This window comes from Gopherus evgoodei, chromosome 4 (genome assembly GCF_007399415.2).
Source record: "Gopherus evgoodei ecotype Sinaloan lineage chromosome 4, rGopEvg1_v1.p, whole genome shotgun sequence".
NCBI lineage: Eukaryota > Metazoa > Chordata > Testudines > Testudinidae > Gopherus > Gopherus evgoodei.
The window spans coordinates 72,749,343-72,773,808 of record NC_044325.1 but is presented as its reverse complement, the minus strand read 5'-3'; the positions used below and the strand labels follow the sequence as shown (position 1 = coordinate 72,773,808).

At 46.4% G+C, this 24,466-nt stretch overlaps 1 protein-coding gene across 5 annotated transcripts in view; it reads right to left on the bottom strand.

The window, feature by feature from the left end:
- PLEKHH1 (pleckstrin homology, MyTH4 and FERM domain containing H1) overlaps positions 1-24,466 on the bottom strand; it is a 92,212-nt gene that overhangs the window by 43,152 nt on the left and 24,594 nt on the right. For 4 of the 5 annotated variants that reach the window (XM_030559760.1, XM_030559758.1, XM_030559756.1 and 1 more), the window contains exons 4-11: positions 21,645-21,794; positions 18,037-18,120; positions 15,292-15,373; positions 7,891-8,900; positions 4,463-4,541; positions 3,110-3,201; positions 1,992-2,142; positions 821-960 (exon numbers count right to left, since the gene is read on the bottom strand). In XM_030559760.1, coding sequence (XP_030415620.1) covers positions 821-960; positions 1,992-2,142; positions 3,110-3,201; positions 4,463-4,541; positions 7,891-8,900; positions 15,292-15,373; positions 18,037-18,120; positions 21,645-21,794 — 1,788 coding nt within the window. The remainder of the gene's footprint in view (positions 1-820; positions 961-1,991; positions 2,143-3,109; positions 3,202-4,462; positions 4,542-7,890; positions 8,901-15,291; positions 15,374-18,036; positions 18,121-21,644; positions 21,795-24,466) is intronic. The other variant, XM_030559759.1, reaches the window with a different exon arrangement.

The following is a 24,466-nucleotide window of genomic DNA, read 5'->3' as shown; positions in this document are numbered from 1 at the left end:
TAATGGATTCACATGAGAAATTAATTGATTTTTAAGGCCACTATGATCATCCAGCGTGGCCTCCTGAATAACACGTGAAGTCTATAATTTGTGGCTGAGGTGAGGAGATGGGAGGTTAAACAAAATACATCTCATGCCACTGAGCTATGTGGTTCACCCTTTGTCTTACCTTGCTGCTAGGCAAGAGTAACGTTGTGGCTGCAAAAGAGCATTCTTGTTGATGTAGCACGCTGTAGCTGTGCTTGCAGAAGCAAGCCCATACCAGCGATGATAAAATAACACGGGGTATTTATGGAACACTTTTCATTTACAGAGATGTGCAATTATCTTTACTCCCATTTTATAGAGGAGGAAACTGAGGCACAGAGCGGTTAAGCAACTCGCTTGATATCACACAATCAATCAATGGCCGAGTCGGCAATAAAACGTGGGTCTTGTGACTCCCGTTCTGTTGCTCTAATCACTAGATCAAAATGCCTCCCATGTTTCCAAATTAAGAACTTTTTGTTTCTATACCAATGAGTGAGGTCACAACCAGGACCTAAAGAAGAGTGAGATGTGCAGAAAACTGGTGTGGATAATCAAACTTCATGCTGATGGCCCCGGGGTCAGGAAGGACTATATTCCCAGTCCTCAGCACTACGCAGTTGGCCAAGTACATTATGGGGGTGTCAGGCAGTGGCTAATGCCAGAGACAAGCTGGATCAACAGTCTGGTTTGGCATGGCAGATCCTTCATACTGTAGCTTTGCCACTCCCCTTTCAGGGTCAGTGTTGTGTCCATAACCCAGAACTGATGTCCAGGGGGGTACAAAACTTACACTGCAGACTCCACCATCAGTGGAATAGGAAGATGTCCGCTGCAGCTTGTGCTCTGGCTCTGAATAGTCACCATCCAGGGAGTAGGCATCAGGAGGGATGGCATAATCACTCTCTGAGCTCAGTGAGGACATAGACACACCTGCCAGGAATTAAGAGACAATGGGAATCCTATGTGCTCAGTATCTGTGTGAGATCTGTAACTTGAACCCTGAGCCTGCGCTGTCTGAAAAAGCCTCCAGTTCAACCTCAAAGCTACCTGGCTCATGGTGAGCAAACCAATCAGATATTGTTCCAAATCTTGGACATCCAAACCCCACCACCCAGGCCTGTGGACCCATTCTTCTGTAAACATGAGAATGGGAAGGAATTCTATAATGTAATGAATTCAGGGCTGCCTAAACACAGGCAATACTCACTAACCAAACCACACATGAGAATTTTAACTAATAGAGTTCAAGAACCCCTGCTGTCAAACCACAAGCCTCTACCACTTGAACTAAAGGAGAACTCTAATCATCTGTTACTAATGGTATAACTTCACTTTCTGTTATCCTTCTGCCTCTAGATTCCAGTGGCACCCAAACACATTAGTCAGTACAGCACGAGAAGAGACCATTTAAAACCACATACAGCATGAGAAAAGACAATTTTAAACCATATATATAGAATTTAGGTTTATTGTTCGCCACTCGCAATGACAGTGCTGCTTTTTGGAAAGTTAGACTGGATCCAGTTCTCATTCTCATGTTTTTCACCTTCACTTATACTGATCAGGATGCAATTTATATGATGATCCAAAGGCAGGAAAGAATTGTGCACCTTTTTAAGTGCCATTTGGCTTCTGGTGCAGAATTTACCAGCTTGTGACAGAGCTAACAGGGGCCAACAAGAAGTTGATTGACATGAGTTGGCACTAGCATACCCAACAGATGGCCTGGAAAGAAAAAGGTTTTTCTTTTAGCATACAAATAATGTGAAAAGCTCATGATTCCAAGGATCTATGTGTCACAATCATTTGGCTGTAACAATCAAATAGAGAGATCCCCAGACTGGTCCTGGTGTCAGAGTTCCACTGTAGACTAAGAACTGTTCTAGAAGACTGGTTTCTACTGAGCAATGGTTGGCAGCCCAAGTCTGTCTGCTCTCCCCAACTTACTGGGTTCACCTTACCTCGTTTCACAGCACGAGGGCTGCCTGGAATGCTAGTCTTTCTGATCTCAGATCCACCATTGGAAGTCCTGAAGCTGGCATGGGAGCTGCAGTCATCATCGGAGCCTGAGGACTCATCTAAGAAAGGAACGTTGCTGATCTGGGTGGCTTTCTGGAAAACAAGCCTTCAAGATCAGAATGCGAGGAAGGAAAATCTCCAATACAGACACATGCTACAGTTCATAAAGAGACAGAATAAACAGAACAGGGCCAGTCTCATTTCTTCAAAGCTACCCAGGCCCTCTCACCCCACTCACCATCATGCTGAGGTTTTCAAGTCTCATTCCTCTTTCTCCAGGGACTCACCAGGCCATGTTCCCCTCCAGGTCCCATATTCCTGAGTCTCCCCAGATTCTGTCTTCTTAGGGCTCCACAAACCCAATCTTTCCCCTTGGGCTCCCAAAATCCATCTTCTATTTCAGTGGCTCTCAAACTTTTTAATTGGTGACCCCTTTCACATAACAAGCCTCTGAGTGCAACCCCCGTTATAAATTAAAAAAGCTTTTTTATATATTGAACACCATTATAAATGTTGGAGGCAAAGCGGGATTTGAGGTGGAGGTTGACAGCTTGAGACCCCCCCCCCCATGTAATAACCTCGTGACACCCTGAGGGTCCCGACCCCCAGTTTGAAAACCTCTGTTCTATTTCATTCTCATTCACCCTCCATCCTTCAAGACCTCACTAGTCTCCACCATACCCATCTTCCTGAAGCTTCCAACGAACTGCCTGGTCTCAAACATATACCAGGGTTCCATCCCCATTGAATGGGGATCTGTAGCTTCAGTGGACTGAACCTTTGTAAATTTCACTTTATGCAAATTTGATGATGTATTCAGGGACTTAGCTAGTTGCCAATATTGCCCTCAGTTTGGCAAAGATAAAATAGTTTTAAATATATCTATTACTTTCACGTGTGTGTGTATGTGGCATCTGCTACTCCACTGCAGCCTGCCAGTCTGCAGGGCTCCCTGGCATTCTCAAGCCCTTGTCTGCTCAGTGTTGTCCTTTGCTACTCTCAAGATGGTGGCAATCCTCCCCATTTTTTTCTTAACACAAAAGGTGAAGTAATCTCTTACCCCCTTCAGCGTGGTGTAGACTGGAACAGTGACATTTCTGTAGATAAGGCAAGTGAATGGCCCAGAAGCTGAATATGATGGAAAATTCGAAACTAGAAAATTTAGAGAAAGAACAAAGACTGGTGAAAAAACAGCAGGTTTTAATGGAGGGAAGTAGATGTGAAGCACAATGTAGGAATTGGAAACCTCAACAAGACGAACTAGTGAGAAGGAGATACATCTGGAAGACTTGATCTTGCAAAGGTTGTGAGGGTTACTAATTTTGGAAAGTTCTCGAAGGTGACTGCACTTCCTCTTCCAATGTGCCTGCAGGACACCTCAACCACCCTTGCATTCCTCCCAGAGTGATGGCAGCCAGGCACAGTGAACCACATAGTGAGAGGCAGAACCAGGAGATTTTAGCATTCTGGTGGAGAAGTGCATGACCAACCATGACTTAACTGACCTAGGGTGAGACTGTTTGGCCATCTTACTAAAAGAGCACACAAGAAAGGTATTCCATTGCTCCCCACTTTGTGGGCCCAGGGCTAGGCTTAGATCTATTCAATTCCTGTAGCTACATAGGGTCAACTTACTGAGGTTCACACACATACCACAGAGATGCCAGACAGAGCACTATGCCAAAAGAAGTCAGTGCCAGAGGACCATGTCAAATATTTAATTCCCTAACTGCCTTCCCCATCTTCATTTTGAAAGGTTCCATGCCTAGCTTCCTGTGCCATTTTGGTAGGTCACTAAAGGTTGTGGGATCTTAGAAATAGGTGGATGGTGATGGTGGGGTCACCACAGCTTGAGAGCAGATCACAGGCAGGCAGGCAGGCAACAGCAGGGTATGCAGAGAAGTGTCTTGTCACAAGTGTGGAAGGAGGTAAATGGCTCTCCCCCACCCCAAAGTTACTTAACATAGAGGCAAAAAAAAACCAAGGACTGGTCCTTCAGGGTATTTCTGTGCTGCAACTGAGGGCAAGCCTCCTAGCCCAGGTCCACAGACTCATGCTAGCATGGTTCATGCTAGCATGCTAAAAATAGCAGTGTCAACATTGTTTGACATTGCACCTCTCACTCACTCCCCCAGGCTCGAGAGCCCGAACAACATCTACATAGTTATTTTTAGTGCACTAAATCAAACACTGCTTAGCACAAATATGTGGACCTGGACTGGGAGGCTCGCTCTAAGCTGCAGTGTAGGCATATCCATCTAGGCCCAGATAACTTCCTCAACCTGGCTGACAGCCAAGATGAGATCTGATTTGAAAACAGGAAAGAAAAGGAGAAAAGATGAACAGCCAGAGGCTAATGTCTTACAACCTCAGCCTAAGCTCTCTCTCTGGAAGGATCTTATCTCAAACTTACTCCGGCTGGGAGTGTCAGTCCTGAGGGCCACCTCCGACAGTCTCATGCCAGACTTGGCTACTGCATAGATCCGACTCTCCTGGAATAATAGCATTGCATAGGGTGATGGTCAGAAAAAGCACCAGAATATAAAGATCAAATTGTAAGTCAACTGAACTATTTCACTTGTTCAGATTGAATGGCCTCACATTCCTTTCTGTCCTGACTGGCAGCCGTATCCATGAAGGAAAGAATCTCTAAGGAGAAACTGATCCATCCCACTGCATGATGGTTGGAAGGGAGCCGTAGTGGGGATATCCAGTCCCACCTCCTGAATCACAGCTGAATTGCTGGTAGTGCTACAGAGATCATATCCTCAAGCTGGGACATCTACATTCAATCATCAGTTTAAATAATAATTTAGAAATGCTGGTTTAATTGCTACGAACACTGCATTAAAATACCCTAAAAATGGTCTAAAGTGAACATCCGTGAAAGATTCCCCTTCTTTGCCAAGGGAATGGAGGCAATAGGTGGAATTATTTGAACAAGCCTTGGCCTGAGTTACAATAGCATATGGCATTTCCTCTCTAAAGATTTCAAAGAGCTTCACAAATGGCACAAATTCCACAGGAAAAAAATCTGTCACTAATGCAACATAAGATTGAGAAATCAAGCAGTCAAAAGTGGGCAAATACAGAGTTAAGATTGGAAGATAATCCTTAATTCTGCATCCTCATGCTTATTCCTTAAAAACACTATTGCTATATAATTAAACATTGTCAAATAATATATAATATTATGCATTAAAAATACATGAAAATAGCATTAAGGTTGGAAAATCAAGCACTCAAAATTTGGGATATGCCAATATTCAGGTTAACCATATGCATATGCATTATAATACAGTTGTTAATTACATGAGCACATGCTATTTTTTCCATATGATCCCTGCTTCATTCAGTGCACAGCACAAACAGTACTCACTGAATGAGTAACTATTCAATAGTTTGGTTTCTCCTCATTGTTCACTGGGTGGCCCGATGTCTTATTTAATACACACAGTTCAAATCTGGCTCTGAAGACAATTATTAAATTCCTTATGAAAATTCTATGGCACTCATCACTACAGTATCTGAGATTTTCACAAACTTTAGTTAATTTATCTTCACAACAACGTTGTGAGATGAGTGGGTGGTTGTATTCCCATTTTACAGGTGGGAAACTGAGGCATAGAGCAATCAAGGTCAAAAGTGTCCACTAATTTTGAGTGCCCCACTTGAGACACTTAGGACCTGATTTTTCAGCGAGTTTAGCATTACACAGCACTTTACATGTTCAAAGCACAGCTCTCATCGACATCAGTTGCAGCTGTTCATGCTGAGCATTTTTGCAAATCAGACCCCAGGGCACCCAGAAAATGAGAAATGCACAGTTAGTAACCACCTGTGAAAAGTTAGGTTTAAGCCACTGGTGCCCAAACTTTTCCTGTCATGCCCACCAGGGCTGCCCAGAGAGGGGGGCAAGTGGGGCAATTTGCCCCAGGCCCTGTAGGGGCCCCCATGAGAATATAGTATTCTATAGTATTGCAACTTTTTTTTATGGAAGGGGCCCCTGAAATTGCTTTGCCCCAGGCCCCCTGAATCCTCTGGGCAGCCCTGATGCCCACCCTTACTAATAATGCAATCTGTCCGCATGCCCCCTCTGTTCCTGCACAGTTGGCTAAGCAGAGAAGCTTGGGCTGAAGGCAGAGCTGGGGTTAGAGACAGTGCTGGCCAGGAGGTGAACAGAGAATGAGGGCAGAGCTGGGCTGGGGGCAGAGCGGAGCTGCGGATGAGGCTGGAGCAGAGGGATGCAGTTAGGGTGACCAGATGTCCCGATTTTATAGGAACAGTCCCAATTTTGTGGGCTTTTTCTCATACAGGCACCTATTACCCCCGTCTCCTGTCCCAATTTTTCACACTTGCTATCTGGTCATCCTAGGTGGAGCAGAGCTGCAGCTGGGACTGGACTTGGGACAGAGCAGGGCTGGGGGGGCACTTCCTCCCTGTCCCCCAGGGGGCTGGCCTGCCCCGCCAAGTTCCACCCTCTGAACGTTCCTCCATGCCTCCCTACCCCAAGGGACCACACTCCAGTTTGGGGACCACTTTTTTAAGTGACTCAACTATTATCACACAGGAACTCTGGCAGAGGCAGAGATAAAACCCAGTTCTCCAGGGCAGCATTCAACAACTTTAACCATGAGACCGTCCTTTCTCTTCCTGCAATTCCCTGCCTCATTCGCCACACACCTCCCAAATTCGGAAACAAGTCAGGCAGAAATCCTGCAGACAACAGCCTCCTTTATAATACAACCCTGATTCATCTGCACAGAAGGCTCATCCTATGCACTGAATAAAGGAGTCCTGTGAAAAAAATTGTATGTGATCATGTAATTAAAGGCTATGTCTGTACGACGAGCTGGGGGCGTGATTACCAGTGCGCATACACATCCTCATGGTAGCTCAATGAGAGCTAGTGCTAGTTGTGCACACAAGCTGGGAATTACATCCCTCACTCATAATATAGACGTAGCTGACTATATCATAAAGCACATGCACAAGGGGGCCAAATTAAGGTTGCACAAGCAACCTTAATTCAGACAATTCCTAACTTTTGAGAGCTTAACTTTCCAACCTTAAAAATGTTCTTTTAATGTAGTTTGTGTGTGTCATTTCCTGGATTTTTGAAAAAGAAACTAAACAAACACCCAGATGGTTCCTCAGCAGGGTTGGAACATTTAGATATCACACAGACCTCTGCCACTTAAACTAATGGAGTAACTGGTTGCAATAGTTGTAGGCTGTTATCTTCTATGTGGGCTGCACACTAGAGGGGGACGAGACATACACTTTGTCAGTGGCACACTTTACTTTTGGTGATAGCAGAATAATGTTGAGACTTTGGAATATGGAGCTCCTTTTCAGATTCTGGAGGGAAGCATTCTCTAGTGGTGACAGATCCTTCTGACCCTGTCTCCTACAACAGTCTGTCCCAGTGCTATTTCTCCCCTTCCCACCTATCCAGCTTGTAATTTCACATGGGGACATAATTAAGGATGATTCAACTGTAGATTTGCATTTCTTGATTTTGGGTTTGATCTCTCAAGATTAATATTTCTTTGGTGCGATTTTTTTCCAGAGAATCTTTGGCTTTTGTTTTTTTAAAGAAAAGAAAAGAATAAAAGTTTCCAATGTGAACAGTATGTTCCATTATCTAGAACTATTTGGCTTGATAAAGATGGCTGCCTTCATAAGTTAACTAAGGTTGCCAGAAGCCAAACAGCCCAGATAAAGGTCACTATAAGCCTTCACCTAGGCAACACAAGCCCAACTTTTATTGACAGAAGCACCCAAGTACTGATGAAAGGTGAGCAGAACAGTATATGTAGTGCCACCTGCATTTCTTACCCAGGATGGGAACCTGTGCAGTGGTGGAGTAGGAGGTTTGCCTCCTGGGTCTAGTGGTCCAGCTTCAGAATTCCCAGCTTCATTTTTGCCTGAACCAGGATGCTGATCAATCTTCACACCTATCCCAGCCTCTTCCCCCACTGGGCATCCATCTGTCTCCATCTTCTCTGGCAGCTCATCATCATCAATGTCTGTCTCCTCCACTTGTGCAGGACACAGTGTTGAGGTTGTTATGGGCTGGAAGGTGCCAATCTCTATGCTCATTACATGATGGAAGCAATCAGCACCTGGCTGGGGTTGGCTGTAATGTCTCTTTGCTAGCTGGATACTGTCTCTTGGGGTGCTGGGTATCCGGATTTTTGGGAGAGTCAGACTATTGCCTAGTCCACATTCCCTCCCTGGAAAGCTAGGCTGTGTTGAAGTAACGGGTGATGGCAAATCCAGTGTTGGCTCTGCAGTTGGAAGACAGCCATTAGGGGTACTCATCATCTCCCCTGAGGAAGAGGAGTCCAGCCTGTGGGAGCGGAACTTGGCATTCAGCTCATCTGAGGAGTTTCCCAGCTCTGATGCCATCTGATCTGAGGTGCTAAGAGAGTTCTGGTTTCTCCCCAAGGAAGACTGGAAAGCCAGGGCTTCAAGGACACTTGCGGACTCAATGGCGAGGTCCAGTAGTGTGGGATCAGGGCACCCTGAGCTAGTGTCAGAGATTACAGTAGGGAACGTATCTTTCTCTAAAGAGGGTTTCCAGTTTGATGGGTCAGGGATGACCCTGAGCATGTTCTGTGAGGGCAAGGATTTGTCTTCTTCTGCAATGGAGGCTTCATCAACAAGGATCATACCTGGTGTAGGGGGAACACCTTTAGCAGCTCTTCCAGGACACTCCTGTTTGACACCCGTCCCAAGGAACACAGACTTCTGGTCTAGTTTCTCAAGCAAGGTTGACAATAGCATTTTGGGCACCAAAGGGTTATAGCTCCAAATAGATTCAATAGGAGGGATGGTTGTTAGATCTAAAAAGAAAGGAGGAGGATGGTTAGGGCATTTAAATGTTTTTATGTTTTAATGTCCAAAGTGTTGCTTGTTAGGACGACTTCATGTCAGATGTATTTCAGCCACTGGGTATGTTTACACTGCATGTGGGAGGAAATCTCCCAGAGCAGATCCACAGACTTACAGTAGCAAGGCTAGCATTAGCATACTAAAACCAGTGTTTAATTTGTGTCAGGGCTTAGCCCCACACCTGTAGGCTTGCCAAGTCAGTTATTAAATTTAAGAAATTGCTTGAGACCCAGGACCTAATTGCTTGAGCCCCGGCACCTCTTTTCATTACAAATTAAGCACTGATTAAAAATAACTGTGTAGATGTTGTGGCTTGGGCTCTCAAGTAGCGGGGTGGAGAAAGTAGGCTTGAGTGCCTGAGCTGCAGCCCAAATCAACGTCAAAGCAATGTCTACACAGGTATTTTTAGCGCAGCAGCATGAACCCTGCAAACATAAGTCTGTGGACTCAGACTGGGAGGCTCACTCCCAGATGCAGTGTAGACATATTCCTTGGAACAGACCAATGGTCCAGCTATAATCGTGTCCTTTCTCTGACAGCAGCCAACACCCTGTGGATCAGAGGGAAGAGAAATGTCTCCAGTAACTTATATACCCATGCAACATTATGTCACAGGTAAGCTAATGGACCAGAACCTCAGCTGGTGTAAAGCCGTATAGCCCTGTGATTTCAGTGGACCTACACTACATTAAACTAGAAGAGTATCTGGCTTGATTTCCTTCTATCCCCATCTGGTGATCAGTGGATGCCCTGAAGCATGAAGATTTGAGAGCCTTTGTAACTATTACCACCAGCTAAAGATACTACCTTCATTCATATGAATGTCTAAATTCCTTTAAAAACTTTCTAAGCTGTTTTCCCCAATAATATCCATGGTATCAAGTTTCTTAAATGTATAATATGGTTTGTTCATAAGAATTTCCTTTTTTAGGTTTATGTTTGCATTCTGTGTGTTGTTGTATTACAGGATGGGATAAACAGGAATGCCTGGTTGGCCTTCTGAATTTCCTTTATTTAATGTTTATATAATACATGGGTTCTCAAACTGGGGGTCATGAGGTTATTAGATGGGGGATCGCAAGTGGTCAACCTCCACCCCAAACCCCGCTTTGCCTCCAGCATTTATAATGGTGTGAAATATATAAAAAAGTGTTTTTAATTTATTAGAGGGGTTGCACTAAGAGGCTTGCTGTGTGAAAAGGGGTCACCAGTACAAAAGTTTGAGAACTATTGATATAATAACTCTGCTCTGTCATTTCTTTCTCTTCTCTTCCATACTGCGTAGTCTTAAGGACTAGCTGAACACTATAGATACCTTCTAATGCCATCAGTGAGGGTGTGGAGAAGGATGGCATACCCCTGCTCAACTAGCAATAGGTTTGGCCTACAAACCCCCCTAAGTCAGGGATATCCATGGGGAGGCCATGGGCCTCCTCAGTGCCTCGTGCCTTTATGGGAACATCATGGAGCACACAATCATGCAACTACCCAATAGTCACTGACCCTGATCCTACCCTCTGGAGATGCAGTGAGTTTTAGACTATGAAGGGGCATTGTGAGTAGGTTAATGATGAAAAAATAATAATACTTTGCATTTATATAGAGCTTGTCAGCCAAATTAATACCCCAAAATGCTTTACAAAACTGGTGGAATAAGCAAATATGCGCCCCCAGGTCACACAGCAAGTCTGTGGTGAGAACTGAACACAGAGCACTTGCCTCTCAGCACTGCGCTTAGGTCATTAGCTCATAGCTACTCTAATGGCAGGATTGGTATTAACTTTTCACTGAATAATGTGGAGCTGGTGAGGGAATAGCACCTCAGAGGGCAGCCATGTCTCCATCTTGATCCCTCCCCTAAGTGTAGGGCCTGATCTGAACAATGCCTTTATGTGAGTTTGAACAAGGAAGTGTGGAAACTGCTCATTGAACCTCTCTAGGCCAGCTCCGCTAGGGTTTCTGCCTTTCTGCCCAGGAGGGCGAAATAAATGATCTGGCCCCCATCTTTTTAATCTTTTCTCAGACAGAAACCCACACCCTACCCCTAAATGTCTAATAATTTCAGATGCTCTTCTCTGGACCTTCTGCAAAATCCTGACAGCCTAGAAAATTTTGTGTAGGGTCTGCAATAGAATGGGAAATTACATGGATCATTTCAGGTCTTCTCATAACTTTGCCATTTATATTGTGTCTTCTGTCCCAAAGAACCAGATTCCAAGATGCTTTAGATAGAAATTATATACATATGAATATCCAGGAATAACAACATATAATTGATAATGGTGCCTGAGTATCATAGACTTCACAAGCCTTGCTCAGCTGCCAGCAGGGTTTACAAGGTCACTGCAAATTGAAACAGTACACGGACGGAGGACAGGACAAACGGTAAGGGAAATTATTGCTGATTGTGGAGAGAATAAGGGTAGGATCCACAAAGGGACTTAAGCATTGCAACACTGAGTGTCATGGCACCTAACTTTTAGGCTCCTAGAAAATCATAGGAATACACTACAATCCACAAAGCCTGAATTAAGTGCCTCGGGTCCTTATACAATGAATGGGGAGAGATAGACACCTTAGAATGTGATCCACAAAGCCAGCGTGCTAGACATGGTGCCACCTAAACTAGGTGATGGGAGATGCCGATGACAAGTGTGTGTGCAAAGCCCCACCCCCGTCAAGGCATTCCGCACCTATGTTTGGGCTGCAGGGAGGCAACTATCTCTTTAGAGATCCCTAAGGTGTTTCTTACAGGAATGAGTTAGGTGCCTGCCTCATGCCACATAAAAGAGCTGGACAAAGAGCAGGCGGTTCTGTTGTCTGCCTTATGACTTTTAGCCCAAGGGTTAGAACACTGACCTGAGATGTGGGAAACCCAGGTTCAAGTCCCCCTCTCTCTGCTAGAAAGGATTTGAACAGAAGTCTCTAACTACTGAACTATCGGATATTCTCATGTGGGGTTCCTCCAGTCTCTCCTCTTGAAGCTAGGGTGACCAGACGTCTCGATTTTATCCGGACTGTCCTGATATTTGCTCGTTTGTCCCGATCGATGTTCGGACGGGACATGGGACAAACAAACAATTTTGCCCTCTGCTTCGGCGCACAGGCAGAGCCGGAGGGGCTCTCGCCCGCCCCTCCCGATTCCGCCCCCTCCTTCTCCCCAAATCCCTCCCCAAATCCCCACCCCTAGCCCCGCCCCCTCACTGCCCCATTGGATCCCAAGCCGGGCCTGGGGAGGAGACGACCCTGTGCAGCAGTCTGGGCACACGGGCCATGGCCAGCTGGGGCTGGGAGCGCTGCAGTGCAGCGTGGAGGCTGCTCCAGCCCTGCAGCCCGCGGGGCAGCACGGTGGGCCTGGGGGCAGCACGGAGCAGGCAGGGCCCAGGTGGGCAGCGTGGCCCAGGGACATGGGCTGCCGGAAACACGTGGCAGAGAGAGGCTGTGGGAGTGAGACTTGTCCCAGGTGGGGCAGCCAGCAGCAAGGAGCCGGTCAGGGTCCCCCATACCGATAAACTTCCCCGTCGTTGCCAGGGAGCCCCACGCCTCTCCCGCTCAGCTGCGCTCCAGTGGCTCTTTCCTGGCAGAGTGGCAGCCGCCTGGCTGGGAAGGAGCCGCGGGAGCGCAGCTGAGCAGGAGAGGCACGGGGTTCCCTGCCGGTGGTGGGAAGCGCCACATGTGCCCCGGGCAGGGAGGGCAGCGCGCGCGGCCGGGGCGCTGTGTGCAATCCCGCAGTGCGAACAGGGCCTGCTAATGCCCCCGGCCCCAATGAAACTGCTTTTTTTTTTTCCTTTTTTTCTCTCCGCTGCTGTTTTTTTTTTTTTGTGCTCCCCCCGATATTTTTTGTGCTCCATCCCGATATTTCATTCCTGTGATCTGGTCACCCTACTTGAAGCTGTTCCACTGTGGACAACTAATGAAGACGTGATTGGCGCACTAACTACTGGGATATACCACATGTGCCTCGGGCGGGGAGAGCAGCGCGCGCAGCCGGGGCACTGTGTGCGATCCCACGGCGCGAACGGGGCCTGCTAATGCCCTCGGCCTCTATGAAACTGTTTTTTTTCCCCTTTTTTTCTCCGCTGCCATTTTTTTTTGTGCTCCCCCCCCAGTGCATCCCGATATTTCATCCCTGTGATCTGGTCACCCTACTTGAAGCTGTTCCACTGTGGATAACTAATGAAGACGTGATTGGCGCACTAACCACTGGGATATACCACCATTCTCTCTCTCTCTCTCAATCACTGTTTAAGTGTTTATCCACAATGGAACAGTCCTGGAACTTACGTGATTAAATCTAAGGCTTAGGCCCCTAGGTACCTTTGTGGATCTGAGCCTAAAACCCACATTCTTGAGAAATGTCACAGGGTGACTGGCCCTTTGAGAGGGAGCGGAGTCCTGTGCAGCTGTGACTGATCACCTGCTGCCCAAATGGGCTTAGGAGAAGGCACCTGGGTCTGCAGCAAAAGGCAATAAGAGAGGAAGCTGCATAACAGTTTGAGACAGTAGGGGAATAAGACTGCAGCCTGCCCAGCCCAAAAGGAGGGAAGACCTAGAATGAAGATGGAAGGCTTGGATCCTCTCTTGTGGGAACTCCCAGGACTAAGTTTAAGACACTGGGGGGTGTGGGAGTGGCCTGGGGAGAGGATTACTAGGACTCAGTGTTTTTGAATTGTATATACATAAATTAGACCCATTAGGGGAATGTTTTAAGGACTCTGGACTGGCAGACTTATTTAAGGAGCCCTGAAGATGGAAGGCAGGGTGCTGTTCTAGGCAGGTATGTCCTCTTACTAGATATAAAGGAGCAAGGACCACCAGTGTGTGACCCTAGAGGCACAAGGAACTGATTGTGATACCCATCCAGTCCTAATATGATCCCTGTATAAATTCTCCCCAACCTGAGATCAGTGTAACTCTGCAAAAATGCCATTCATATGAAATATTATGCTATGTTTCCAGGTTCCCAGGAATGTTGGGAGATGCCAGTAGATGAAGCTGTTAATATCACCATGGCTGGCTGCAAAGATTTATCTGTCTACTGGGGCCTCTCAGTTTAGCCTGGCACAGTGAGTTTCTGCAATTAGGTGGGGGTAGGGGTTGGGTGGGCAGTGCTGAGCTGTCCACTGTTCAATGGGTTGGAATCCAGGGAACACTTAATACTAGATTATTAATGCAGCTTACCAGCCATTCTGTCTGTGTAAACAGCCAGAGCCAGAGGGGATGAGAGAAACCCGCTTGCAAAGCACTTGACCAGAAGTGTGCTGGGATTTGGCGAGAACTTTGCATGGTTTCCTTGGTGCTGGAGGGGTTGGGGCAGGGGCATAAAACATCTCAGAATAAGAGTTTAGCAGGAGAGAAATGCTCCCTATCTGCCTAGTGCAAATCTAGGTCATCTGTTCCCATTTCTAGACCATTTTTTTTAATGGACTCAATTTAGGTTAGGAAAGTTGAGGAAAAGGAAATTTCCTCCTTTTTAAGTGAATTATATTCTGATGAAAGGTGCTGGATTCACAGTCCTAGAGAAGAAAGTCTTCTCTTTAGCCACAGAAAAGGTCTGGGGTACTGGAAAAATGTGTATAATGGGGGTGGTGAGAGCCACTGAACCAAACTGTAAACCCTGTATATGATGGAAATCACTTCAAGCCAAGGGGTGCAGTAGCACCCCTAGTTCCAGCACCTATGGAACAGGTTCAGCAAAGGCACAGGCAATGTAAGCTTCTTCTACCCTCATCTGCCAAAATGCTTCAACCTTGTGCCAGAGGAAACACTCCCCTCCCTCCCCCCAGAGCAATGGGGAGAGTTCGGTCTCCTTGGCTCAGTCAGTCCTTACTTCCTCTCAGGTAAGATGTCAACAAGAAGTGCAATAGTGCCACTTGTGATGGTGACTCTTTGGCAATGTGGATGCCTCTACCCGGGGAGGAAGTATAGTGAAATTCATCAAGGACTTGATCTTGCGCTACTGAAGTCAATGAAGGTTTTGCCAATGACAGCCTTGACTCCCTAAGCAAAAGGACCAGCCAAGCCCATTAGCTTGGAAGCAGTCGCAGCCTCCTAAACCAGAGGTCCAAGATTCAGACCCCACTGGAATCCAATAAGGAGCATTGTTATGATAAAAGCAGCTTGCCGTCTATAGCTTGTTCCGTCCAGATGGTTTTACAAACATTGATATAATTAAGTCTCACAGGTAAGCATTGTTGTTCACATTTCAAAAATGGGCAATTAAGGAACTGAGGTTATGCCACTTGCCCAAGTCATACTTACTAATCTATGGCAGCACCCATGATTCCTGACTACCAGTCCTCAGCTGTTTACTAGGTTACAATTCAAAGTGAACATATTTACCTTGTAATGCATCCTGAAGGGCTTCAATTTGCTCTGTCAGCCTCTGATTACGGTTCTTCAGGTGGTAATTTTCTACCTCAAGCTATGAAACAATAATAAAAACTGAAAAAAATTATTTAAGCACTCTCCCCAACATCAAGAAGTCTCGGACTGCAATTAAGTCTCAAGATAAGAACAAGAAAAAGAACAGATAAATTTAATTTTAAGCGCTGAAGCCCTTCTCAGCAGCAGCTTCTGCCCCTTGGAATAGCCCTTCTGCACCTAACCACTCTTCCCAAATATCCTTGGAAAGCACCTCTCGTCTCCCCTGCATAGGCCTTATCATTTCTCTCTCTGCTATTATTTATAATTTACCTGTAAGATATTTTGGGAAACAACTGGTAGGAAAGAGACAGCTAAACTACTATTACTTGGGAGCGTCAGCTTTCCTTCCTCTTGCACACACTGTAATGGGAACCCCTCCTATGCCAGGAGGGACGGGGTGGGAAAGACATGAAGTTAACCTCAACAAATATATATTCAAGGGAGGGGAAAGAAACACATCACAGCAAATAATCTGGGCAGTACTAAAGAGACTGGGGACTCTCACCCAAACACAGGGTTCCACATAAAGAATCCCTGCCCCACCTATAGGTGTAAAGCACCATGCTAACAACTTCCTTCCTGAAACAAGTTGAGAAATCCAAAGTTTCGAGACGCATGTGTGGCCTCAATCCCAGGGGTAAAGAGTTACTGAGTCTTTTAAAAAGTGCTTTGAGATGGAACAGCAGGAACCTGATCCAGTGCTCAGTGAAATCCGTGGAAAGAATCCCACTGACTTCAGTGGGCATTGGAATGAGATAAAGACCCAGAAGCTCAGAGGGGTTTGGAAGAGAAGGGAAGGGCAGACATGAGGGAATGCCATGTTGGAGGAAAACAGTGTCAGACAGAGTTAGTAACTTTAAGGAAAAGCAGGAAATAAAATGGCTATAAGCCAGGTGCTGCCTCGGGAGGAATGACAGGAACTGCATCTCGGGATTCACAGGAGAGGGTGATGGTGGGGAAGTCTTTGCTTCCTCTGAATGAGAGAACAATTTACTTCAAATTCTAGTTCTTGGAGGTAGAAATCTGATCATGGCAACTCAGCACCAGTTTACTGCTTTGATAAATCAGTAAATTGTCCTAAGTCAAGAGGACAGAGGATCTGCCCATGCATCATGAGCTGTGTGCTGTGGCAAACATTAACTCCTTTGTGGCAGTGAACCTCTGCCTGGGGAAATTCTGTACCAAAAAATTAAAAATTCTGTGCACAATATTTTCAAATTCTGCAAAAATCTGCATATTTTATTTGTCAAAATAACACAATATAATCACACCACGTTTCAATTATTTTTGGTCATTTATTTCAAAATACCTGTCAGCAAGTATGTCTGTAACAATACAGACAACAAAAAAGATTCAGGACAAATAGATTCCTTACTAGGCATATTAATACAGAGCTCTTGACAAATAATTCATCTAAACTTCAATACAGAACTGTATTTCCCTCACCCCTCAGAAGCAGTGCAAAGGCTTGGAGGAGTCAGGGGTAACAGAGGAACTGAGGGAGAGGGAAGTAATTGCTGGGAAGGACTCTGGGTGTGAACTTGGACTTGGAGGGTTGCTGGGTATGGGTGGGGAAAGTATTGAACAAGTTTTTTTTTGTGGGGGCTGGGTGGGAGCCAGAGGGATTGTTAGGGAGCTTCCCCCATGCAGACCCTGGCTGACCCCTAGCCTCTCCCATTCATTCAGGCACATCTGCCCCATCTCCATATGTCTCTGGACCCTCATGCGTCCCTCCACTCCCACTCAGACCCCATGTGGCCCTGCACCCCCTTTCCCTGCCCCCATGTGTCTTTCTGCCCGATTCAGCTACCCACTGTCCCTATGTGGCCTTGCACCCCTTCCCCATGTGGCCCTGCACCTTCCTCCCCCTGTGGTCCTGCACCTCTACTCCCATTCAGCCCCTGCCCCAGTCTGTCCTCCCCAACTAGCCCTTATGAGCCCCTGTTTGACCTCCCAGCAGCCCCATGCTGTTTTTCTCCCCATAGCCCCCTTCTCCGGACCTAGCCCCACAGGCACTGTGAAGAAGGCAGGCTCTTTCTCTCCCCTAGCTGGCCAGGAGCTGCTGCTCTGTTCCATTATCACAGCGCCATCTGGTGGACAAAAGGCAGAACTGCAGCAACTTTCCAGCTGAAGTTATTTTCTGCTGAGGCAGCTCTGTTCAAACACCAAAGTGCTGTCTTGTGGGCAAAAGGCAGAAATGCAGCAACTTTCCGGCAGCAGAAGCTTTTTTCTGTGCAAAAAATTAAAAATATGCATGGCCTATGAACTATGCACTGGCGCAGTGGCGTTGAATTTCCCCAGGAATAAGCCAGTGTAGGAGAATACAAGCATTTAAGACAACATGAGAAGTTTCACTCAGTGCAAGAAGAGACTTAACATCCAGCATTTCTGTATGTAGATATCACCCACACTCCAGTTTGATGGCTGGCTAGTTAACTGGGTGGCACAATGGCTACGCCTTGAAGAGACCAAATTTTGTCAGTGACTTTAGAGAGCCCATCCTCCCTGTTGGCATAAGACAGTGGTGCAGAATTCCCCCAGGAGTAATAATATCTTGCTTTTATTGTCCATACAAAGAGCTGAATCTTCAACCCCAGCAACATATAGAATCACCACTCCCAACTGCACACCACAGAAGTTGACAACAGGCTGGAGACTCACCTCTCTTAACTTAAACGTTACCCACTCCTTGATCTTGGCAGCTTTGTCTTGAACAATTTTAGCTTCCTCAGCCCTCAACTGCTTCTGTGACAAAGAGAGGATTAAATGCATTATGGGAACACAGTCATGATGTTCTTAGTGGGTTACTGTAGCAGTAGTGGCTTATATACTGGAACTTCCATTCAGTGAAATGGTCCCAGGACTGAAGTGTAGTCAGATATTAATAAGTGACAAAGAGTCCTCTGGCACCTTATAGACTAACAGACATATTGGAGCATAAGTGAAAACCACAGGACGCTGTCACTTTTTACAGATCCAGACTAACATGGCTACCCCTCTGATACTGAGATATTAATGCTCACCTGGCCTCTGATATCAGGCCCCTTTAAGGTGTCTGGTGATTTCAAAATCCACTTGAGTAATTTTTGAAAATCTAGGCTAACAATACCAGGGTATCTGTTTTGGGGCCTGTAGCGGGGTGCTTACCCTGTCTGGGGGCGGGGCGGGGCGGGGCGGAGCTCAGCTCAGCTCAGCTCAGCTCCAGCCTGGAAAGCCCCAGGCTGCAGCCTAGCATAAGGCCAACCAGTACTGGTAGTTGCAGAGAGCAGCCCAGGGGTAGGCAAAGGCAGCCAGTCCAAACTCCTTTGCCTATGATAAGTAGCTGATACTGCAGTCTGCCCTAGTGAATGGGGGCTAGATGGTGACTGGCAGTAGCCATATTCTGAGGTGAAGTGGGGATAGTAGGTTGGGGGTTCCCCAGGGAAGGGAGACCCAGATCATTGGTGGGGGATTGCCAGGGGGCAGCACCCCAGTTAAAAGGGCACTGGGGTCCAGGGAGGGACACAGAGCCAGAGCACAGGCGGATCAGTGGCCTGCAGAGGGTACTCCTGGCTGGAAGTGAGCTAATTCCCCAGGACAACCAGCAGGAGGTGCTGCAGGGGTGAGTTTGCACCTCTATAGGGCCCCATTGTATCTTGGGCAATTACATTCTGCCTCCCAGAGTTTCATTTGTACATAGTCTTCTACTACTCTTATCCTACATTATTATGTAATGTTGTTGCTCTGTGCTGTTAAGTAACTGTAGTTTTCCACCCATTTGGTGGCTACATGTCAATGGAGAATTAAACAATTCCCGTGTCTACCTTGTAAAATGTTTTTTCAGTCCTTCAGAACGAAGAGAATTATATAAATGTCAATAATTCTATCTGGAGCTTAGAGGGCAGGTGTTAGAGTTGGAGATTTAGGAAGGATGGTTACTTTGAAAGCCTGCAATCCCATCAAGGTCCCTGTGACACACAGCTGTTGCTCTCGCTGAGAAACCAAAGTCAAAGTAATATATGTGGGGACAATAGGCCCAAAACCTAAGCCTGGACACCACAGGGAGCACTGGGCTGTCTATAGGTGGGATATTGTCACAGGGTGATTGAGCCCCTTTTTAGAGAGGTGTCACACCTCTTGTGACTGAACTGGTGTATCCTAACTACCACTGATTAGGAGATGGAGTAGCATCTGGGGTCAGGAGATATCAGGAGGCCTGGGATCTAAGAAGGAAGAGAGACAAGCCAAAAGCAGACCCATGGAGACTCTGGAGCCAGAAGAGGGCCAAAGGAGCGTACTGTGCCCACTGTCCTGTATAAGGGCAGGAAATGAAGTGAGAACTGAGGCTGAAGGAAGACATAGGCCTGAAGAGTGATAGAGGGAATGTTTCCTGCCAAACTCTGTGAGCACTGGACAGAGGGAAGGCCCTGGAGACTGATACTGTGGCCGCTGTCCTGTACGAGGGGTAGGGAACTGGGAAAGAAGTCAGGAAGGATGTGAGAGTTCTGTTAAACCCAGGGCAGGCTGACTTATTTGTGTTCTTGCTTTGGTTGAGCCTCTAAACTTTATAAGGAAATGATGGGGATAAGCCCAGCAACCTTCTATTTGAAGGATTGGGGACTGAAGAAGAGTCAAAAGTGACAAAAGGCAGCAGAGCCAGAGGCTCTGGTTTATGCCTTTGAGATGTGGGTCATCACAAACTATCCTGTGACAAAGTGTTCTCAGCCCAAGACAGCACTGAAGTGTTTGGAGGGACCCTAGGAGGGAAGGGGGAACTGAGACTGAGTGCCTACCGAGCACCTTCCTGCCACGAGGGGAAACTCAAGGAGGATTTTACAGGTATGTTCTGTGTGTGTACAGTGACTAGCCTAGGTCTGTGACCAGGTCTCCTAGATGCTACAATAAGAAGTTTGAGAAATCAAACAGGGAGTATTGTTCCCAAGTGACTGCCAGGGTAATGACACCATCCCATCAGCTTTGCGGTCACATCATTTTTCTCTTTTTCCCTTCTTAAGGGAATTTGCTGCTGAAAGATGCTAGATTGATACTGCTGGAAAGTGAAGGCCTCTGTTTAGCCTCAGGTCAGGTATAGCATGGGTGGTGGCAGTTCAAGGGTCCCCACTCCAAAAATAGCTTAGATATCTTACAAGGAGAAACCAAGCCTAGGAGCTAGAGGGAGAAGTTCAGTCTCCTTGGCTCCTTCAGCCATTCGCCTCTCTATTGAAGCTGACAACAAAGGTGACAATTGCGATAATGGTTTTGTACCAAATCTGCTGGTGACTTTTGAACATGGAGTCTAGTTCATTAGAAAGTAGGGATAGTAAAAATGATCACTCACTTCATTTTACACTCTCACAAAGTAAGAGAATAAAGGGTTCACTCAATCATTGGCCCATACAGATACAACAAAAATAAAACTGGTACTTCATAGTTTTAATTGGTCTGTGCAACTCAGTGCCACAGCAGCACATCTAGTTCAGATACTGGTTTTGGGTTTAAATAGTCCTGGATAATTCTATGACCAAATAATTACTCTTACTTTAATATGCTTAACTACAAAATGTTATCAAATCTCATGCTTCATGTCAGGGAGGTAGGATTTCCCCCCTCCCACCTTGAGTACAGCATTGTAACATTTGCAATGTGTATTACTCTACTTATTTGCCTTCCTCTAAAGCATCAGTTGCCAGCCTCCGCTGGAGATGAGATTTCAGACTTGACTGACCCAGTGGTTTGAAAAGACCTGGCAAATCCTATGTAATGCATTTTATGTAGGCCTTTGAACATCCATGAAATGGTAATGTACCGAGCTAGGTTCAGATCAGAGACATAATGGTAAGAGACTCAGTATCGTATTACCATACCCCAGAACCACTAAAATCTCTACACTTAGGAATTGAGTCACATAGACAACCAGGATGTCAAAGGCTGTTTTCAATTTGAGATGTTCCGTCTCCTAGTCTATTCTGAATTTAAGCCAGTGATCCCAATAAAACATTTTCACATCCCACTATGAATCCCCATCAGCCCAAACTTAAATGGATTTTACTTTAGTTTTGTCTATTTGGATTGCTGTATATCTCCTTGGAAGGACAGGAATCTTGCTTTAATCAGAGAACCATCGTATTAAAGACTCGGGTCACCCTGCCAGCCAGAAGGAGATTGTTTCCCTTCACAGCTTCGATGAAAGCACATGGATGATGGAGAGAGAAGTCAGGCGATGCACCATATGTTCCTATAGTCCCACGGCCCATGCATGCTACAGATCTCCCAGTGGAAGGTGGCTTTACCTGTTTCTCCAGCTGCGTTTCCAGTCTGCCGATCAGATCATCCTTTCCTTGCACTGTGCCCAGCAGCTCCTGGTATTTTCTGTATAAGGTACTCTCTGATTCGCTGGTTTTCATACTGGCCCATTTCACCTTCTCTTCCATGACTCTGACCTGAAAGATACCCTCACACTTTCATTGTAATGACCATGGGTGGTGGTGGTGGAGTTAATGAAAATTGAATGTGATGGCATGAGTTATTTTAGTGGTAACCACTCTGAGTGGGGACTCATCTTTATGGTGGAGGGAAAGAAAGAAAAATCTGAAAAAACACTCTTACAGGCCTAAGGTACTTTGCAATTAATTTTATTTTCAAATGCAGTGTGTTCGGTTCTGACATTGCCACTGGCATCACTGGTGGAGCAAAGGGGACAGGGTGAAAGGCAATGAGAAATAAGAGAAGATACAAGTTTGTATCTGAGCACCTCACAATCTATGGTAATAGGGAGGCCATATAAATACCCTACATCATATAGAAAAGCATGGCTCTCTACACTGACTACAGCTAATACCATATTGAATTATTTATCCCCATTAATACCAGATTCAATACGAAGATCCTAGTCATCCTCTTCAAAGCCTTTGGGTTGTAACTACACTGGGGATACTTACCAAAAAACTCCCACTGCTATGATCCCTAGTTTAGACAAAGCTTTGACAGCTTCTGGTGTTTTTGCAATTGTGCAGGTTAAACCTGCTAACTAACACAGTGGTAAAAATGCTGAAACCCATCAGAGCCTGGCCTCCCTTTGGGCTCCCCTCTATTCTATTCTGTTCTATGTAGGTTTTTATACCAAGCTTATCACTGTAGTATTTGATGGCCTTCTAGTAGTGCATTAAGCCACCTAACACTTGTTGTGTGTGTGCTCTCTCATCCTCTCCAGAGGGGAAAGCATGTGCAGTGAACAGTCTTGTTTTGAAGGAAGGAGGAGTGTTTTTAACATAACTGTCTGAAGCTATGTGTTTATATTAGAGAAGGCAAGGGCAAAAAAATGCACTTTGCACTTGGAGTGGAAAGTGGTGAGGTTTGTGATGGTCCCTAATTCCTAGGGGAGTTCATGAGACAGTCTTAGGCTGGCCACCAGAGAAAGTTCTGTCTCCTGCACAGATGAGCTTTACTCTTGTTAAGAGTTCCATTTTGCCAGTGGAGCAGTTATTGACCACAGTCTCCATCCTGGAGCTTTAGATGATTCTTCTGGGTATCTTGGGCCCAGGCCATGGAGTGCTTTGAAGATAAGGACAGACCGTGAACTTAATTTGATAGTCTACTGGAAGCAACTTTAGCGAATGGAGGACAGGTTTGATACGTTCACCGTAGCCTGTGTTGCTGAGAAGACAACACTGCATTCGGCACTAGCTGGAGTTTCCAAAGTGCGAAGACTTCATGCCCAGGCATTGCTATAAACCATCTAAGAGGTGATGAATGTGTGAATAACTGAGGCCTGATCTTTGTCTGCCAGGGAGGGATTTTCTAGCCAAGCATAGATGGTAAAAATGTTACTTGCACATGCTGCTATGTGAGAGAAATCAGAGTACGCCTAGACTATGGACTGAACTGACCAATTGTAGGCACATGTCTTCAATGACAGCGACTGCAGCAGGGCTGCAAGTCCTTCAGAATACTTTCCTCTGCCCACCAGCATCTCCTCTGCCTTGCTTGGGTTTAGCTTCAGACAACTGTTATTCATTCAAAAGCTGATCTCATACAAGCATTGGGTCACCTTGGTGGTAGTGGTGTGGTTGTATATGGTAAATGATAAGTATTATCTGAATATTGCTGGCAGTTGAGTCTGTGTCATCTGACCAGTTCACCTATTGGGTGCATATAGATGTGGAAAAAGATCAGAGAGTAAATTGATCCTTGTGGAACTCCACCAAGATCATTACTTGTTGGGAGTGACATTGCAGGAAGGGCTCAGACCAGGGGTGGGCAAACTACGGCCCGGGGGCCACATCCAGCCCTTCAGATGTTTTAATCCAGCCCCTAAGCTCCCGCTGGAGAGTAGGGATGGGGACTTGCCCTGCTCCACGTGTGCCGTGGCTCCCAGAAGCAGTGGCATGTCCCCACTCCTGTTCCTACATGAAGGGGCAGCCAGGAGGCTCTGCATGCTTCTCCAGCCCCATGCGCCACCCCCGCAGCTCCCGTTGGCCAGGAACTGCAGTCAATGGGAGCTGCAGGGATGGCACCTGCGAACAGGGCAGTGCGCAGAACCGCCCGGCCACACCTCTGCGTAGGAGCTGGAGAGGGGACATGCTGCTGCTTCCGGGAGCTGCTTGAGGTAAGTGCCACACAGAGCCTGCACCCCTGACCTCCTCCAATGCCCCAACCTCCTGCCGCAGCTCTGATCCCCCTCCCGCTCTCCGAACCTCTCAGTCCCAGCCCGGATCACCCTCCTACACCCCAAGCCCCTCATCCCCAGTCCCACCCAGAGCCCATAAAACCAACCAGAGCCCTCACCCCAACCCCCTTCCCCAGCCTGGAGCCACCTCCTGCACCCTGAACTCCTAATTTCTGGCTTCAACCCTAAGCCTGCACCCCCAGCCAGAGGCTCTTACCTCCTCCTGTACCCCAACCCCCAATTTTGTGAGCATTCATGGCCTACCATACAATTTCCATACCCAGATGTGGCTCTTGGGCCAAAAAGTTTGCCCACACCTGGCTCAGACCATTCTAGCACATTACCCTGGACTTCTACTATCTCTCTCAGGTAAGAATGCAGAATCTCATGGTCAACAATGTCAAATGCTGCAGAGGTCCAGCAGGATGAGAATGGATATCTGTCCCC